This window comes from Mustelus asterias, unplaced genomic scaffold (genome assembly GCF_964213995.1).
Source record: "Mustelus asterias unplaced genomic scaffold, sMusAst1.hap1.1 HAP1_SCAFFOLD_499, whole genome shotgun sequence".
Classification (NCBI taxonomy): Eukaryota; Metazoa; Chordata; class Chondrichthyes; order Carcharhiniformes; family Triakidae; genus Mustelus; species Mustelus asterias.
In genome coordinates, this window is record NW_027590451.1 from 251,754 (window position 1) to 271,180 (window position 19,427).

The 19,427-nt window shown below is 53.7% G+C and overlaps 1 protein-coding gene across 1 annotated transcript in view; it reads left to right on the forward strand.

Moving 5' to 3' along the window:
- LOC144486875 (tyrosine kinase receptor Cad96Ca) overlaps positions 1–19,427 on the forward strand; it is a 33,865-nt gene extending 14,438 nt beyond the window's left edge. The window contains exons 3-12 of the mRNA XM_078204898.1: positions 1,120–1,216; positions 1,356–1,536; positions 3,117–3,255; positions 4,949–5,047; positions 5,128–5,285; positions 9,664–9,795; positions 14,497–14,611; positions 15,603–15,702; positions 17,407–17,506; positions 19,139–19,427. Of these exons, the coding sequence (XP_078061024.1) occupies positions 1,120–1,216; positions 1,356–1,536; positions 3,117–3,255; positions 4,949–5,047; positions 5,128–5,285; positions 9,664–9,795; positions 14,497–14,611; positions 15,603–15,702; positions 17,407–17,506; positions 19,139–19,264 (1,247 nt within the window). The 3' untranslated portion in view covers positions 19,265–19,427. The remainder of the gene's footprint in view (positions 1–1,119; positions 1,217–1,355; positions 1,537–3,116; positions 3,256–4,948; positions 5,048–5,127; positions 5,286–9,663; positions 9,796–14,496; positions 14,612–15,602; positions 15,703–17,406; positions 17,507–19,138) is intronic.

Here is a 19,427-nt window from a genome sequence, read left to right on the forward strand (position 1 = left end):
ACATCGACAAGTTTGGTAAAAAACACCCATAGTAATTTCCCATTCCCAAAAATGACTTGAGCTCTGATGAGTTTCTGGGGGCCGGTTGCCTCCTTTATGGCTCTGCCCTTGTCTTCCATGGGGTGTAACTTGTGCATCTACACAGGGCCCAGGTAGAGGTTACCCTCAATGACTTGAAAAATACATTTCTCCTTCTGCAGATAAACTCCAGCCTCGCGATATCTCCTCAGCACTCCCTCTAAATTAGCAAGATAGAAATATAGAAACTAGAAGCAGGAGGAGGCCATTCGGCCATTCAAACCTGGTCTGCCATTCATTTTGATCATGGCTGATCATCTGAGCTCATGATCCTTTGGCTCCAGTGTCTATTGAGGCAAAAAGAAAAGAGTGGCATTTTCCATCAGCAACTACTTCCATCTGAACTTGTTGAAGATCTCAGTTGAAAAAGCTTTCAGTATATTTCATTCAATGACTCTCTCCATCAGTGCCTCATTCACAAACAAATGCCAGAAACTACACTTTGTTTCAGTCACTTTGTTTCAGTTTGTTTTCAGTATTTAAATGTAAAGTTGGCGATATCTTCAGCCGTGGATGGGTGACAGATGCAAACAGAACAAGAGAACTTTCATTTATTCATGGAATGTGGGAGTCAATGGCTGGACCAGCATTTATTACTGATTCCCAAGTGCCCCAGAGAAGGTGGTGGTGACTGGATTCTTGAACCACTGCCCTTTATGTATTTGTAGAAGCTCTTTGGATTCTCCTTTGCCTTATCTGCCAAAACAATCTCGTGTCCCCTTTTTGCCCTCCTGATTTCTCTCTTAAATCTACCCCTGCACCCTCTATACCTTCAAGGGATCCGCTTGATCCCAGCTGCCTATGCATGTCATGTGCCTCCTTCTTCCTCTTGACAGGGCCTCAATATCTTGAGTCATCCAGAGTTCCCTATTTCTATCAGCCTTGCCCTTCATTCTAAGAGGAATGTGCTTATCCTGAACCCTGGTTAACACTCTTTTGAAAGCCTCCCACTTACCAGACGTCCCTTTGCCTTCCCACAGACTCCCCCAATTAACTTTTGAACATTCCTGTGCTGACACTGGTGTCTCTTGTGTTTTGCAGTGGGAGCTCCCTCCAACTCCAGTCTCCAGCTTCTGGTCATCCCAGTTCTGCTGATACTGATAGTGGCCGCAGTGTGTCTCATCAGGTGCGTCAAGAAGTGAGTAATGCAACCTCTGCCTCAGATCAGGAACAGGTTGGTTGCTAGGATGGGCAGATTGGTTGCTAGGATAGGCAGACTGGTTGCTGTGTGACCTATGCACTTTAAAATCTTTTATTCCTTGCATTCCGTGTTCCAGAAAAAGAAAAAAAAGGAAACCTTGGGGGAACCGGATAAAACTGGGAAAGAGCATTCCAGAGATACGGGAAAGAGTGTCACTGGTGAAGGTTCTCCCATCACCTCAACATTTATCTGCTGCACATCGTCACGCCAACGAATTACGCTCATCACTCACAGCAGCAGGAACACAGAGTGCACAGGTACAAGAGTCTATCAGTGTGTACACAACTGGGGTATAACTGTGTAGATACAACCATGGTTTATCAGCGTGTACACAACTGGGGTACAACAATGTGTATATACAACTGGGGTATAACAGTGTGTACACAACCAGGGTTTATCAGTGTGTACACAACCGGTGTATAGTAGCGTGTACACAACTGGGGTATAACAGCATGTACACAACCAGGGTTTATCAGTGTGTACACAACCGGGGTATAACAGTGTGTACACAACCAGGGTATAACTGTGTGTACGCAACCGGGGTATAACTATGTGTATGCAACTGGGGTATATCAATGTGTATACAATCGGGGTTTATCAATGTGTACACAACCAGGGTATATCAGTGTGTACAAAACTGAGGTGTATCAGTGTACACCACTGGAATATATCAGGGTGTACACAACCTGGGTTGAGCAGTGTGTACACAATCAAGATTTATCAGTGTGTACACAACTGGGGTATATCAGTGTGTACACAACTGGGGTTTGTCAGTGAGTACACAACTGGGGTCTAACAGTGTGTACACAACCCTGGTATATCGGTGTGTACACCATTGGGGTATGATGTGGCCTGCCATATACAGAGTTATACAGAGTTAGATGGGAATGGAAGCTATTGGGAGGATACAAAGAAGCTGCAAAGGGATATCGACAGGCTTAGTGTGGGAAGGAAGTTGAGAAATGGATGTGGGGAACAGTAGGAAAAATAAGAAAGCAGGTTTTTTTGAATGCTGGGAGACTGGAAAATGTTAGCAGTCAATGGACCTGAGTGTTCGTGTATATAAATTACAAAAAGTTCACACTAAGTACAGCAAGCAGTTCGGGAAGCAATTGGTATCTTTCTGTTCATTACAAAGAGATAGAAGGATAGGAATAAAGAAGCCATTCTGTAACCACCTCTGGAATACTATTTAGAGTGCTGGATCTCCTCATCGAAGGAAGGATTGACTTGTCTTAGAGGCAAAGTGTTAAAGGTTCACTCGACTGATGTCTGGGAGAGTGTGATGTCCCACGAGGAGAAATTATATAGAAGAGGCTGATATTCCTTCAGGAGATTAACTGACTGAAAGAGGTCCCATTCAAGCAGGTCAAATTCTTCAGAGGTTCGTCAGGGTCAATACTCAGATATTGGGCAGGATTTTACAGCCTTGCTCGAGCGAGACCGGAAATTCCTGCCCGAGGTCAACAGCCATTTCCGTTCTCCGCCCTTGCCCGCTCCGATTCCGTGGCGGGCGGGGTGGTAGAACTCCGACGATTGTTTCCCTGGCTGGGGAATCTAGAACATGGGGTCCCAGTCACAGGATAATGGGCCAGTCACTGAGAAGAGAAGAAATGTCTTTACTCAAAGGATTTTGAATCTTTGGAATTCTTGGCAGCAGAGAGAGCTGTGGATGTCGGGTTGTGGAATCTATTGCAGATTGAGATGGATTGGTTTTTGGGACGTGGTAGATCACTCATGTTCCTATTGGTTCTAAGGGAGGCAATATAAGAGCCAATTTCTATTTATTGCGTACACACCTAACCCTGCTCCCGGTTCCTTTGCTCTTTCTCTGCAGCCCGTCCAGTTCACAGTCGAGGACCTGTCTCTGCTTGAGGTTTTGAAGATCGGGAAACAGGGAAAGTTCTACCGAGCAAAGGTCACCCGTGGAAACTGCAAAGGACATCGGCTGGTGACATGCAAACTGACCATGAGGAGTGAGGAATGGGCAAATGGGGGTTTGAACTTTGAACTTTGACCCTCACTGGGTGTCACTGTGTTATGGGTATTACAGGATGAAAAGCACGAAAGATCTAGATTCTTCTCGCACCTTTCATACCATCGGGATGTCCGAGCCAATCATGCATTCCAGAGGGGTAGTCACGATTGTAATGTAGCACAGGCAACAGCCACTGAGTGCACAGCAAGATTCCATAAACAAAACTGACTGGACCACTTGTTTCAGGAATGTTGGTTAAAGCATAAATATTGACATTCCAAACCTCATCAAATCATCGCATGAGTTCTTTTATATCCAGCTGAGAAGGCAGCATCACAGACAGTGCGGCACTCCCTCAGTACTGACCCTCTGACAGTGCGGCACTCCCTCAGTACTGACCCTCTGACAGTGCAGCACTCCCTCAGTACTGACCCTCTGACAGTGCGGCACTCCCTCAGCACTGACCGTCTGACAGTGCACCACTCCCTCAGTACTGACCCTCTGACAGTGCGGCACTCCCTCAGTACTGACCCTCTGACAGTGCACCACTTCCTCAGTACTGACCCTCTGACAGTGCGGCACTCCCTCAGCACTGACCCTCTGACAGTGCGGCACTCCCTCAGCACTGACCCTCTGACAGTGCGGCACTCCCTCAGTACTGACCCTCTGACAATGCGGCACTCCCTCAGCACTGACTCTCTGACAGTGCGGCTCTCCCTCAGTACTGACCCTCTGACAGTGCAGCGCTCCCTCAGTACTGATCCTCTGACAATGCGGCACTCCCTCAGTACTGACCCTCTGACAGTGCGGCACTCTCTCAGCACTGACTCTCTGACAGTGCGGCTCTCCCTCAGTACTGACCCTCTGACAGTGCAGCGCTCCCTCAGTACTGATCCTCTGACAATGCGGCACTCCCTCAGCACTGATGTGTGTCAGTCTGCCTGGATTATATCTTGAAGTGCCCGAAGGAGGCGGTTGGAGTCACTGAGTGGTGGCTGCTACCCTTTGACTGGGCAAGCTGTGATGGAATTCGGATTGTCTGTCATTGTGTCTGTGCTCTAACCCCGGGGCCCATCCGTGAAATTGGATTCTTCAATCCCATTCTCCCCATTGCTTCTGACTCTCACTGGGCTACTGGTCCCATGGAAACCCTGCACTCAGCCCTCATTGTATATCAACTGATAGAACCAATTGGATATTGAACCATGAGGAATCCCAGGCATCATCAGAGAGGATCCCACACAGGAAGCAGCCTGTTTATCGGCTTTTTGTCTCAGAGACACTGAGGGGAAACCCGGATCATTCAATCTGAGGATATTGTGAGGGGAATGCGATATCGGTGCTGTGAACCATCGCCCCCGTTGCACAGTGCAATTCTCTGCCTCATTGTTGATAGAAGTGACTCCACAGCATTTTAAAAGCTATTTTCTTCCTTCTTGGGCCATGGGAGACACCCCGGCCGTCCTTAATTAGCGCCAAGACTGAGAAATCCTTGTCTCTGTTTGGACTCCAAAGTCTCAGCAGAAACCAAGGCTGGAGCTTTCTTTTTCATGGCGGAAAACCTCAAAACTAAGAGTTTCTTAACTTTAACCCCAGGTTATTGAACTCTGACCCCGGGGTGTTGAACTCTGACCCCGGGTGTTGAACTCTGACCCTGGGGTGTTGACTCTGTTCCTGTTCCTCTCTGGCAGGTGTTTCCCAACAGAAGTTGCAGTCGGAGATTAACATTATGAACAAGCTGGGTTATCACAGGAATATCATCCAACTGCTGCAATGGAACGTGACACAAGGTAAACCATTGGGGCAGTGACAGTGGCACCCCACGCATGGGCCTCATACCCCTGTGACCCTGTGACCTTGTGTCTTACAGAGCCCTACATACTGATAATGGAGCACGTAAGCCGGAACCTGAAGAGTTTTTTACAAAACAATAAAGCTCAGCTTTCCACCTGCAAGGATCTACAAATGCAACTGACATCTGCTGCTTATTTCATCTCACTGGGAATGGAACATCTCGCATCCAAAAAGGTAAATGTTGGGGGCGATCTTCCCCCCAAAAAAACCAAGTGCCCAATGGGAGGGAGATTTTCCTGCCGGTTTTTTGGGTGTGGTTAGCCAGGTGAATTTCTGGAACTCAGTGCATCACAGAGTCTGCCGGGGGAGGGGTGAATCCTGCCTGAGAGGCTGGCACCAGCGCACTGAATGGGTCACTGCCCCACCCCCATCGCTGGCCTCCTGACAGCTTTCCCGACTGCAACCCCACCCTCCAGTCACCGGTCTCCCAAACCCCTCCCCCAATCACCCAACCCCACCCAATAACCCCTCCCCCGATCGCCACAGCCCCCCCCAAATAACCCCTCCAAAACCCCTTCCCTGATCGCCCAACCCCCCTCCCCAATAACCCTTCACAAACCCCTCCCCCAATCGCCCGAGTCCCCCCCAATAACCCCTCCCAAACCCCTCCCCCAATCTCCCAAACCCCCTCCCCAATAACCCCTCCCAAACCCCTCCCCCAATCGCCCAACCGCCCTCCCCAATAACGCCTCCCAAACCCCTCCCCGATTGCCCGGTCCCCCCCAATAACCCCTCCAAAACCCCTCCCCCGATCGCCCGAGCCCCCCCAATAACCCCTCCCACACCTCTCCCCTGATCGCCCGAGCGATCACCCCTACAATAACCCCTATAAAAACCACCCCCCTCCCCCCCCCCGATCGCCCAAGCCCCTGCTGGCCAGCCCCTCCCCCCTCCCTCTCCCACTGATCTCAAATGCAGGGTACGCAGTGTTCCCCCCCACCATCGATCGGTCTGCCCCCGGTCTGCCCCTCTTTCCCCCACCCCCCAGAAGGCCTCCCCCCGTTTGCACTGCCCGGTGAGCAGGGCCAGGGTGCCAGGCTGACACTCGAACAGCGCTGCAGGCCAGGAGAATCGTGCTCGTTGTGTTTGGCTGGCCCGGGCTCGGTGCTGTCGATTAAAGGGTTAACATCTGAAACATACAGGAGGATGTCAGCTCACGTGACAGAGCGAGCTAGGAGAGAGGGAGAATCTCCAAACTGCTGTACAAATTCAAATGAGTTCATATTTACTGTTAAAAGCAGCACAGTGGCACAGTGGTCAGCACTGCTGCCTCACAGCACCAGGGACCCGGGTTCGATTCCCGGCTTGGGTCACTGTCTGTGTGGAGTTTGCACATTCTCCCCGTGTCTGCGTGGGTTTAGAACATAGAACATAGAACAGTACAGCACAGAACAGGCCCTTCGGCCCACGATGTTGTGCCGAGCTTTATCTGAAACCAAGATCAAGCTATCCCACTCCCTATCATCCTGCTGTGCTCCATGTGCCTATCCAATAACCGCTTAAATGTTCCTAAAGTGTCTGACTCTACTATCACTGCAGGCAGTCCATTCCACACCCCAACCACTCTCTGCGTAAAGAACCTACCTCTGATATCCTTCCTATATCTCCCACCATGAACCCTATAGTTATGCCCCCTTGTAATAGCTCCATCCACCCGAGGAAATAGTCTTTGAACGTTCACTCTATGGGGAGGGTTTCCTCCGGGTGTTCCTGTTTCCTCCCACAGTCCGAAAGACGTGCTGGTGAGGGTGCATTGAGCCGAACAGGCGCCAGAGTGTGGCAACTAGGGGATTTTCACAGTTACTTCATTGCAGTGTTAATGTAAGCCTACTTGTGACACTCATAAATAAACTTTACTTTTACTTTAAAAAAAAGAGTGATGCTTTTGAGAAACTACAGACTCAAGCAGCATACTCCCCCCCTCCCCCCCGCCCAACCACCGCCTCCCTCACTGCCAGACCCCACAACCCAACCACCCCCCACACCAGACCCCACAACCCAACCACCCCCCACACCAGACCCCGCAACCCAACCACCCCCCACACCAGACCCCGCAACCCAACCACCCCCCACACCAGACCCCGCAACCCAACCACCCCCCACACCAGACCCCGCAACCCAACCACCCCCCACACCAGACCCCACAACCCAACCACCCCACACCATACCCCGCAACCCAACCACCCCCCACACCAGACCCCGCAACCCAACCACCTCCCCCCACACCAGACCCCACAACCCAACCTCCCCCCACACCAGACCCCGCAATCCAACCACCCCCCCCACACCAGACCCCGCAACCCAACCCCCCCCCACACCAGACCCCACAACCCAACCCCCCCCACACCAGACCCCGCAACCCAACCACCCCCCACACCAGACCCCACAACCCAACCACCCCCCACACCAGACCCCACAACCCAACCCCCCCCCACACCAGACCCCGCAACCCAACCACCCCCCACACCAGACCCCACAGCCCAACCACCTCCCCCCACACCAGACCCCGCAACCCAACCTCCCCCCCCCACAACAGACCCCACAACCCAACCACCCCCCACACCAGACCCCACAACCCAACCACCCCCACACCAGACCCCGCAACCCAACCACCCCCCACACCAGACCCCACAACCCAACCACCCCCCACACCAGACCCCACAACCCAACCACCCCCCACACCAGACCCCGCAACCCAACCACCCCCCACACCAGACCCCGCAACCCAACCACCCCCCCCACACCAGACCCCACAACCCAACCACCTCCCCCCACACCAGACCCCACAACCCAACCACCCCCACACCAGACCCCGCAACCCAACCACCCCCCACACCAGACCCCGCAACCCAACCACCTCCCCCCACACCAGACCCCACAACCCAACCACCCCCCACACCAGACCCCGCAACCCAACCACCCCCCACACCAGACCCCGCAACCCAACCACCCCCCACACCAGACCCCGCAACCCAACCCCCCCCCACACCAGACCCCACAACCCAACCTCCCCCCACACCAGACCCCGCAATCCAACCACCCCCCCCACACCAGACCCCGCAACCCAACCCCCCCCCACACCAGACCCCACAACCCAACCCCCCCCACACCAGACCCCGCAACCCAACCACCCCCCACACCAGACCCCACAACCCAACCACCCCCCACACCAGACCCCACAACCCAACCCCCCCCCACACCAGACCCCGCAACCCAACCACCCCCCACACCAGACCCCACAGCCCAACCACCTCCCCCCACACCAGACCCCGCAACCCAACCTCCCCCCCCCACAACAGACCCCACAACCCAACCACCCCCCACACCAGACCCCACAACCCAACCACCCCCACACCAGACCCCGCAACCCAACCACCCCCCACACCAGACCCCACAACCCAACCACCCCCCACACCAGACCCCACAACCCAACCACCCCCCACACCAGACCCCGCAACCCAACCACCCCCCACACCAGACCCCGCAACCCAACCACCCCCCCCACACCAGACCCCACAACCCAACCACCTCCCCCCACACCAGACCCCACAACCCAACCACCCCCACACCAGACCCCGCAACCCAACCACCCCCCACACCAGACCCCGCAACCCAACCACCTCCCCCCACACCAGACCCCACAACCCAACCACCTCCCCCCACACCAGACCCCACAACCCAACCACCCCACCCTTTCCTCCAGCCAGACCCAAACCACATAACAAAACAGCTTCGTCCTGCTCAGTACAGCTCGAATGGGTTGGCATGGTCCAGCTCAGTGCCAGAGACTCGGCTTCTAACATTTATGTTGCTGTTTTATTATTCAGAAAGAGTTAGGAATGATTGGGCGCCATGATGCCTCACAGTGTCCAGCGCTCTGACCCAGTATCGAGCGCTCCGACCCAGTGTCAAGTGTTCCGACCCAGTGTCCAGCACTCTGACCCAGTGTCCAGCACTCTGACCCAGTGTCCAGCACTCTGACCCAGTGTCCAGCACTCTGACCCAGTGTCCAGCGCTCTGACCCAGTGTCGAGTGTTCTGACCCAGTGTCGAGTGTTCCGACCCAGTGTCCAGCACTCTGACCCAGTGTCCAACACTCTGACCCAGTGTCCAGTGCTCTGGCCCAGCGTCCAGTGCTCTGATCCAGTGTCCAGCGTTCTAGCCCAGTGTCCAGTGCTCTGACCCTGCATCCAGCACTCTGGCCCAATGTTCAGCGCTCTGGCCCAGTGTTCAGTGCTCTGGCCCAGTGTCCAGCTCTCTGACCCTGCATCCAGCATCTGGCCCAGTGTCCAGCACTCTGACCCTGCGTCCAGTGCTCTGGCCCAGTGTCCAGTGCTCTGGCCCAGTGTTCAGCACTCTGGCCCAGTGTCCAGTGCTCTGGCCCAGTGTCCAGTGCTCTGACCCAGTGTCCAGCACTTGGGCCCTGTGTCCAGTGCTCGAGCCCAGTGTCCAGCGCTCTGTTCCAGTGTCCAGCACTCGGGCCCAGTGTCGAGCGCTCAGGCCCAGTGTCCAGCACTCTGGCCCAGTGTCTAATTTTCTGCTGTCTTTGACAGATTGTTCATCGGGACTTGGCAGCAAGAAACATCTTGCTGGGCCGTTTTCCACAGGAGTGTAAGATTGCGGAATTCAGCCGGGCAGCCGATCTCTCCAACACGGGAGCCGCAAAGTGTGGGAAAATCAAAGGGGTCAGTATCCCAAAGCCACCAACCCGGTGACCAATCTCCAGCGTCAGCTTCTGTGCAAATAAAACACACCGTCCAAAACTGCAGCGCTGCTCAACCGGGCTGTGGCAGAGGGGGAGGCTGGACAGAAAGGGATAGACTGAGGGGCCGAGAGGAATTCAACTCCTGTTTCCATTATTACAACAACCTTTTCACAGGGATTTAGAACAGAACAGTGTGTTATACAGTGTTATACAGTGACAGACCTGTCCCCACCAGTACTGTACCCCAGTGTTATACAGTGACAGACCTGTCCCCACCAGTACTGTATCCCAGTGTTATACAGTGACAGACCTGTCCCCACCAGTACTGTACCCCAGTGTTATACAGTGACAGACCTGTCCCCACCAGTACTGTATCCCAGTGTTATACAGTGACAGACCTGTCCCCACCAGTACTGTACCCCAGTGTTATACAGTGACAGACCTGTCCCCACCAGTACTGTACCCCAGTGTTATACAGTGACAGACCAGTCCCCACCAGTACTGTACCCCAGTGTTATACAGTGACAGACCTGTCCCCACCAGTACTGTACCCCAGTGTTATAGTGACAGACCCGTCCCCACCAGTACTGTACCCCAGTGTTACACAGTGACAGACCTGTCCCCACCAGTACTGTACCCCAGTGTTATACAGTGACAGACCCGTCCCCACCAGTACTGTATCCCAGTGTTATACAGCGACAGACCTATCCCCACCAGTACTGTACCCCAGTGTTATACAGCGACAGACCCGTCCCCACCAGTACTGTACCCCAGTGTTATACAGTGACAGACCCGTCCCCACCAGTACTGTACCCCAGTGCTATACAGTGACAGACCTGTCCCCACCAGTACTGTACCCCAGTGTTATACAGTGACAGACCTGTCCCCACCAGTACTGTACCCCAGTGTTATACAGTGACAGACCCGTCCCCACCAGTACTGTATCCCAGTGTTATACAGCGAGAGACCTATCCCCACCAGTACTGTACCCCAGTGTTATAGTGACAGACCCGTCCCCACCAGTACTGTACCCCAGTGTTATACAGTGACAGACCAGTCCCCACCAGTACTGTACCCCAGTGTTATACAGTGACAGACCTGTCCTCACCAGTACTGTACCCCAGTGTTACACAGTGACAGACCTGGCCCACCAGTACTGTACCCCAGTGTTATACAGTGACAGACCCGTCCCCACCAGTACTGTACCCCAGTGTTATACAGTGACAGACCCGCACCCACCAGTAATGTACCCCAGTGTTACACAGTGACAGACCCTTCCTCACCAGTACTGTACCCCAGTATTACACAGTGACAGACCCGTCCCCACCAGTACTGTACCCCAGTGTTACACAGTGACAGACCCTTCCCCACTCTCTCAAGCCTACGCTGGCGTTGAATAAGATTGAATAGTCAATCTGACTATGGCGTTATATCCATTTTCCAGATTATTACTTGAATGGGTGTAAATTGAGAGAGGTGGATACTCAGCGAGACCTTGGTGTCGTTGTGCATCAGTGGCTGAAAGTAAGCGCGCAGGTACAGCAGGCAGTAAAGAAGGCAAATAGTACGTTGATTTGATTTGCTTTGATTTATTATTGTCACATGTATTAGTATACTGTGAAAAGTATTGTTTCTTGCACGCTATACAGACAAAGCATACCGTTCATAGAGAAGGAAAGGAGAGACTGCAGAATGTTACAGTCATTGCTAGGGTATAAAGAAAAATCAAATTAATGTGAGGTAGGTCCTTTCAAAAGTCTGACAGCAGCAGGGAAGAAGCTGTTCTTGAGTCGGTTGGTACGTGACCTCAGACTTTTGTATCTTTTTCCTGGCAGAAGAAGGTGGAAGAGAGAATGTCCGGGCTGCGTGGGGTCCTTAATTATGCTGGCTGCTTTGCTGAGGCAGTGGGAAGTGTAGACAGAGTCAATGGATGGGAGGCTGGTTTGTGTGATGGATTGGGCTACATTCACGACCTTTTGTGTTTCTTGCAGTCTTGGGTAGAGCAGGAGCCATACCAAGCTGTGATACAACCAGAAAGAATGCTTTCTATGGTGCATCTGTAAAAGTTGGTGAGAGTCGTAGTCGACATGCCAAATTTCCTTAGTCTTCTGAGAAAGTAGAAGTGTTGGTGGGGCTTTCTTAACAATAGTGTCGGCATGGGAGGACCAGGACAGGTTGTTGGTGAGCTGGACATCTGAAAACCTGAAGCTTTTGACCATTTCTATTTTGGCCCCGTTGACGTAGACAGGGGCATGTTCTTCTTTACGCTTCCTGAAGTTGATGACTATCTCCTTCGTTTTCACATTGAGGGAGAGATTATTGTTGCTGCACCAGTTCACCAGATTCTCTATCTCATTCCTGTATTTTGTCTCATCATTGTTTGAGATCCGACCCACTACGGTGGTGTCATCAGCAAACTTGAAAATCGAATTGGAGGGGAATTTGGCCAGTCATAGGTGTATAAAGAGTATAGTTGGGGGCTGAGAACACAGCCTTGTGGGGCACCAGTGTTGAGGATGATCGTGGGGGAGGTGTTGTTGCCTATCCTTACTGATTGTGGTCTGAGAGTTAGGAAGTTCAGGATCCAGTCGCAGCGGGAGGTGCCGAGGCCCAGGCCGCGAACCTGGTGACCTTCACGGCGAGAGGATTTGAGTACAGGGATAGGGATGTTTTGCTGCAATTGTATAGGGTGTTGGTGAGGCCACACCTGGAGTATTGTGTGCAGTTTTGGTATCCTTATCTGAGGAAGGATGTCCTTGCTATAGAGGGAGCCCAGCGAAGGTTTACCAGGCTGATTCCTGGGATGGCAGGTCTGTCATATGAGGAGAGACTAAGTCGGTTAGGATTATATTCACTGGAGTTTAGAAGAGTGAGAGGGGATCTCATAGAAACTTATAACATTCTAACAGGGTAGATTCAGAAAGAATGTTCCCAATGGTGGGGGAGTCCAGAACTAGGGGTCATAGTTTGAGGATAATGGGTAAACCTTTTAGAACTGAGGTGAGGAGAAATTTCTTCACCCAGAGGGTGGTGAATGTGTGGAATTCACTACCGCCAATTGTAGTTCAGCCAAAACTTCTGATTTCAAGAAGAAATTAGATATAGCTCTTGGGGCTAAAGGATCAAGGGATTTAGGAGTTTTATAAAGTGGAGGTTGATCCCCCTCTGAGAAATAACACCGAAACATTCAAAGAGACATATCTTGCCCAATAATCTGTAAAACGTGTGTGTGAAGTGGTGCGACCTGCTCTTCAGCAACTTCTAGTGGTTAAATAAAAATAACTCCCTGAAACTCACTCTAAAATCAACACGTAACAATTTATTTATCTAACTAACAGAGAGCAAATTAACTGAACTATTAACGAACCAAATAAATCCTTTCTAATTATTAGCTATTCACAAATAAAACAAGATTCCACTGGTGTGCTGCTCAAATAAATAAAATTCCCACTCATTAACAAAATAGAATTTAGTCACTCTCTAAATTACAACCAGGTTTTGTGTCTTCCGGAATATTCTGGGTTTTCTCTGTTGATTCTTCTGGCTGGAACCTTTTTCTTCTTTGGTAACCTATCTCGATGGTGTTTTCTCTATGACATAGATGAAGCTATGAGAGCCAGCGATTCTCTCTCTCAAAAGTTGCGAGCTAAGCGCTGTTAGCTGTGGCAGGTGGCAGTTGCTCTCCCCCCTTTGTCCCACTGCCCCCTTCTTTTATACCTGTGATGACATGTCAATATTTCCCACAATCGGATTGGTCCTAGATTGTCAACACCATCAGAGTTAAATTTAATAGGTTTTTGGCATCTGAGTGCCTGATTCAAATTGATTGGCTAAATTCAAAAAGTTCAAAAGCCTGTTGCCTTGGTAACGCTGCTGCTTGGCCTTTCGATACTAATGTTTCAGTTTGGGTTCTCTGTGTACTTGCATTTTAAATCGCTAAGTACAGAAAAAGCACCACCTTTTAACAATTTGACAAACACCAGATTCAAACTTTCTACCTCCCAATCTATAATTACTCTATCCAAATTCGCAACAGGAGGGAGGGGGGATCGGGATATTGAATTTGATGATCAGCCATGATCAAAATGAATGGTGGAGCAGGCTCAAAGGGCCGAATGGCCTCCTCCTGCTTCTAATTTCTATGTTTCCTACCTGTTCCCCATGAACCTTAACTCCCTCATTCATCAAAAATCTGTCTAACTCAGCCTTAAATATATTCAGTGAGCCAACCTAATTCTTCCTCATCTCAATCTTCATTGGATGACCCATATTTTAAACTCTGCTCCCTGATTCTAGCTTCCCTCAGAAGGGGAAACACCCTCTGTGCATCCACTCTGTCAAATCCCCTCAGAATTCCAATGAGATAATCTCTCATTCTTCCAACTGCCAGCGAGTACAGGCCCAAACCTTTCAACTTTTCCTCATGAGAGGAGTTAACCGAGTGACCCTTCTTTGAACTGCTTCCAATACCACGATATTGCTCCTTAAATAGGGGTCTAAAACTGTACAGATTATTCTGGGTGGTTTCAGCAAAGGGCAGTCCAGTGATAATCAGACGCCCCTGTTTTTGAACCTCTCACAGTAAAGGCTAACATTCTATTTGCTAACATTGTGATTGATCAAGATCTTACTCAGCTGTACAGACGCTGAACCTGTGACTAATGGTTTCATCTTTCTCCAGAACCCCGGCATCCCGTTCCGCTGGTATCCCCCGGAATTCTTTACTGATGGAATTTACTCCCTGCATGGGGATGTCTGGGCGTTCGGGATTCTGCTCTGGGAGTTGGCAACTTTGGGTAAGAGTGAGTCGATGGAACTATGGAAACACAGGCGCTCCACATCGCAAACTGTTCCACATCCCCGAATCCTGAACATCCCCAGGAATGCCCACTCCACAACAGGTTCACAAAATCCATAACCTGTACTCCCCGCCTGACCCCTCCTGAACTTCGTCCCCCTCCGTGCTCTCTCTCTCCTGCTCTTGCTACCTCACGTTTCCCTCCACCACCTCCCCTTGCTGGCCCCAGCTCCCACCCCACACCCCTGCTCTCCCCACCTCCCAGTTCCCCCCCCCCGCCACCCCCCTGCTCCCCCCACCCCCCCTGCTCCCCCCACGCCCCTGCTCCCCCATCCCCCTGCTCCCCCCACCCCCCTGCTCCCCACCCATCCCCCAACTCCCCCCCACACCCCTGCTCCCGCCCCACACCCCTGCTGCCCCCACCCCCCAGCTCCCCCCTCCACACCCCTGCTCCCACCCCACATCCCTGTTCCCCCACCCCCCTGCTCCTCCCACTTCCCTGCTCCCCTCACCCCTCTGCTCCCCCCCACCCCTCTGCTCCCCCCACCCCCTCTGCTCCCCCCACCCCTCTGCTCCCCCCTGCTCCCCCCACCCCTCTGCTCCCCCCTGCTCCCCCCCCACCCCCCTGCTACCCCACCCCCCTGCTCTCCCCCATCCCGTGCTCACCCGACCCCCCACCCCCACGTGCTCCCCCACCCCCCCGTGCTCCCCCCACCACCCACCCCCGTGCCCCCCTGTGCTCCCCCACCACCCACCATGCCCCCCAACCTCCCTGTGCTCACCCCCAATCCCATGCGCCCCCCCCCCCCCCCCCCCCGCCCCAGTGCCAGAGTCCCAGTCGAGGTGGGATTATGGGGTTGAGGTGATGTGAGGATTGACTGATTCTCTGGGTTGTCCTGTTTGAATGTTTCTGGTGACAGGGAGGGTGGGAGCTCTGATCCTGTTGTCTTCCACTCACTCCCGGCTCCTCTCTCCCTCTCTCTCTCCAGGCGTTTCCCCGTATCCTGAGTTTGAGGATGCTGAGCAGGTGGTGCTGAATATTTGTTCCGGATACAAAATGCAGAAACCGCCGTATTGTCGAGATGAAATGTACGTCAGCAACCCGCCCCCCCCCCCAAAACCCCCCAGCAAACCCCCCCCCCCACCAAAACCCCCCAGCACCCATTCCCCCCACACACCCCCCACCAAAACCCCCCAGCACCCATTCCCCCCACACACCCCCCCCCAAACCCCCCCCCCAAAACCCCCCAGCAAACCCCCCCCCCACCAAAACCCCCCAGCACCCATTCCCCCCACACACCCCCCCAAAACCCCCCAGCAAACCCCCCCCAAAACCCCCCAGCACCCATTCCCCCCACACACCCCCCCCAAAACCCCCCAGCACCCATTCCCCCCACACACCCCAACACCCCCCCCAAAACCCCCCAGCACCCATTTCCCCCACCCACCCCAACACTCCCCCCAAAACCCCCCAGCAAACCCCCCCCCACCAAAACCCCCCAGCACCCATTCCCCCCACACACCCCAACACCCCCCCAAAACCCCCCAGCACCCATTCCCCCCACCCACTCCAACACTCCCCCCAAAACCCCCCAGCACCCATACCCCCACCCACCCCAACGCCCCCCCAAAAACCCCCAGCACCCATTCCCCCCACCCACCCCAACACCCCCCCAAAACCCCCCAGCAAACCCCCCCCCCACCAAAACCCCCCAGCACCCATTCCCCCCACACACCCCCCCACCAAAACCCCCCAGCACCCATTCCCCCCACACACCCCCCCACCAAAACCCCCCAGCACCCATTCCCCCCACACACCCCAACACCCCCCCCAAAACCCCCCAGCACCCATTCCCCCCACACACCCCCCCACCAAAACCCCCCAGCACCCATTCCCCCCACACACCCCCCCACCAAAACCCCCCAGCACCCATTCCCCCCACCAAAACCCCCCAGCACCCATTCCCCCCACACACCTCCCCAAAACCCCCCAGCACCCATTCCCCCCAACACTCCCCCCACCAAAACCCCCCAGCACCCATTCCCCCCACCCACCCCAACGCCCCCCCAAAAACCCCCAGCACCCATTCCCCCCACCCACCCCAACACCCCCCCAAAACCCCCCAGCACCCATACCCCCACCCACCCCAACAACCCCCAAAACCCCCCAGCACCCATACCCCCCACCCAGCCCAACACCCACAAAACCCCTCAGCACCCACCCCAACACCCCCCAAAACCCCTCAGCACCCATCCCCCCACCCACCCAACACCCCCAAAACCCCTCAGCACCCATCCCCCCACCCACCCCAACATCCCCCCAACCCCCCAAAACCCCCCAGCACCCATACCTCCCACCCAGCCCAACACCCCCAAAAACCCCTCAGCACCCATCCCCCCACCCACTCCAACACCCCCCAAAACCCCCCAGCACCCATCCCCCACCCACCCCAACACCCCCCCAAAACCCCCCAGCACCCACCCAACCCCATCTCCCCACACACCCCAACACCCCCCAAAACCCCCCAGCACCCATCCCCCCACCCACCCCAACACCCCCCCAAAGCCCCCCAGCACCCATCCCCCACCCACCCCAACACCCCCCCAAAGCCCCCCAGCACCCATCCCCCCACCCACCCCAACACCCCCCAAATCCCCCAGCACCCATACCCCAGCACCCCCCCAATACCCACCACCCCCACCCTCACATCCCCCCACCCGCCAACACTCTCCCCCCAGTGTAGAGGGTTCGCAGTGTAGATGTATCTCAGAGCTCTGTGTGGTTTTTTTCAGTTACGAGGTGATGGAGTTCTGTTGGGTGGGGAGACACGAGGAGAGGCCGCCATTCACTGACATCATGAAGTATCTGGAGGATCTGGTAGAGAACGATGCAGTGAGTATTTGTGTAATGCACGGGTTGTTGACTGATCCAGGCCGAGTGGGGCTCTGTCCCTTAGTGCTACTGAGTTAGTCAAGTGGAGTTGTGAATATTCTGAGGAGCTTTCCTCTGGGGCTGCCGAGGGTGGATGTGGGTCAACAGCTACACTGGAGTGAGTGTGTCAACACAAACTGATCATAACTGTGTGTATCAGAGCAACACCTGCCGGATTCAAATAGGCTCCCAGCAATTTATTCAAATTCAAAAGATCCCCCAGTGAGAGTCAGCACCTTCAGGAACTGTATCCCAGTGAGAGTCAGCACCTTCAGGAACTGTATCCCAGTGAGAGTCAGCACCCTCAGGAACTGTATCCCAGTGAGAGTCAGCACCTTCAGGAACTGTATCCCAGTGAGAGTCAGCACCTTCAGGAACTGTATCCCAGTGAGAGTCGGCACCTTCAGGAACTGTATCCCAGTGAGAGTCAGCACCTTCAGGAACTGTACCCCAGTGAGAGTCAGCACCTTCAGGAACTGTATCTCAGTGAGAGTCAGCACCTTCAGGAACTGTATCCCAGTGAGAGTCAGCACCTTCAGGAACTGTATCCCAGTGAGAGTCAGCACCTTCAGGAACTGTATCCCAGTGAGAGTCAGCACCCTCAGGAACTGTATCCCAGTGAGAGTCAGCACCCTCAGGAACTGTATCCCAGTGAGAGTCAGCACCTTCAAGAACTGTATCCCAGTGAGAGTCAGCACCTTCAGGAACTGTCCCCCAGTGAGAGTCAGCACCCTCAGGAACTGTATCCCAGTGAGAGTCAGCACCCTCAGGAACTGTATCCCAGTGAGAGTCAGCACCTTCAGGAACTGTATCCCAGTGAGAGTCAGCACCTTCAGGAACTGTATCCCAGTGAGAGTCAGCACCTTCAGGAACTGTATCCCAGTGAGAGTCAGCACCCTCAGGAACTGTATCCCAGTGAGAGTCAGCACCTTCAGGAACTGTATCCCAGTGAGAGTCAGCACCTTCAGGAACTGTATCCCAGTGAGAGTCAGCACCCTCAGGAACTGTCCCCCAGTGAGAGACAGCACCTTCAGGAACTGTATCCCAGTGAGAGTCAGCACCTTCAGGAACTGTATCCCAGTGAGAGTCAGCACCTTCAGGAACTGTATCCCAGTGAGAGTCAGCATCTTCAGGAACTGTATCCCAGTGAGAGTCAGCACCCTCAGGAACTGTATCCCAGTGAGAGTCAGCACCTTCAGGAACTGTATCCCAGTGAGAGTCAGCACCCTCAGGAACTGTATCCCAGTGAGAGTCAGCACCTTCAGGAACTGTATCCCAGTGAGAGTCAGCACCCTCAGGAACTGTATCCCAGTGAGAGTCAGCACCTTCAGGAACTGTATCCCAGTGAGAGTCAGCACCTTCAGGAACTGTCCCCCAGTGAGAGTCAGCACCTTCAGGAACTGTATCCCAGTGAGAGTCAGCACCCTCAGGAACTGTATCGCAGTGAGAGTCAGCACCTTCAGGAACTGTATCCCAGTGAGAGTCAGCACCTTCAGGAACTGTATCCCAGTGAGGGTTGTCTGTTGCGAAGCAAGCCTTTCTGGTCTCAGTGTTGATCGTGACTCACAGGATGATCCTTCTCTCTCTCTCCAGGATTACACTCCGGTGGAGGATTGCATTGTGGAACGTCGGGAGTTGGGCTCCCCTCCACGGTGGACTCTGTCTCCACCTGTCTGTGTTCACAACACGTATGTCAGCGGCTGGCTGGATTCAGTGTGACAACGTGCAGCATGTAGCTGGAGATAAGGACACATCTCCTCATCAATGCACACATGAACCTCCGAAGTCCAGCTCAGGACCAAGACTGAACGAAGAACTGTGGTGTGAAGGTGGTGGAATATTTATTGTGGATTGTTTCCACCTGTTGCTGTGTCCACAGAGA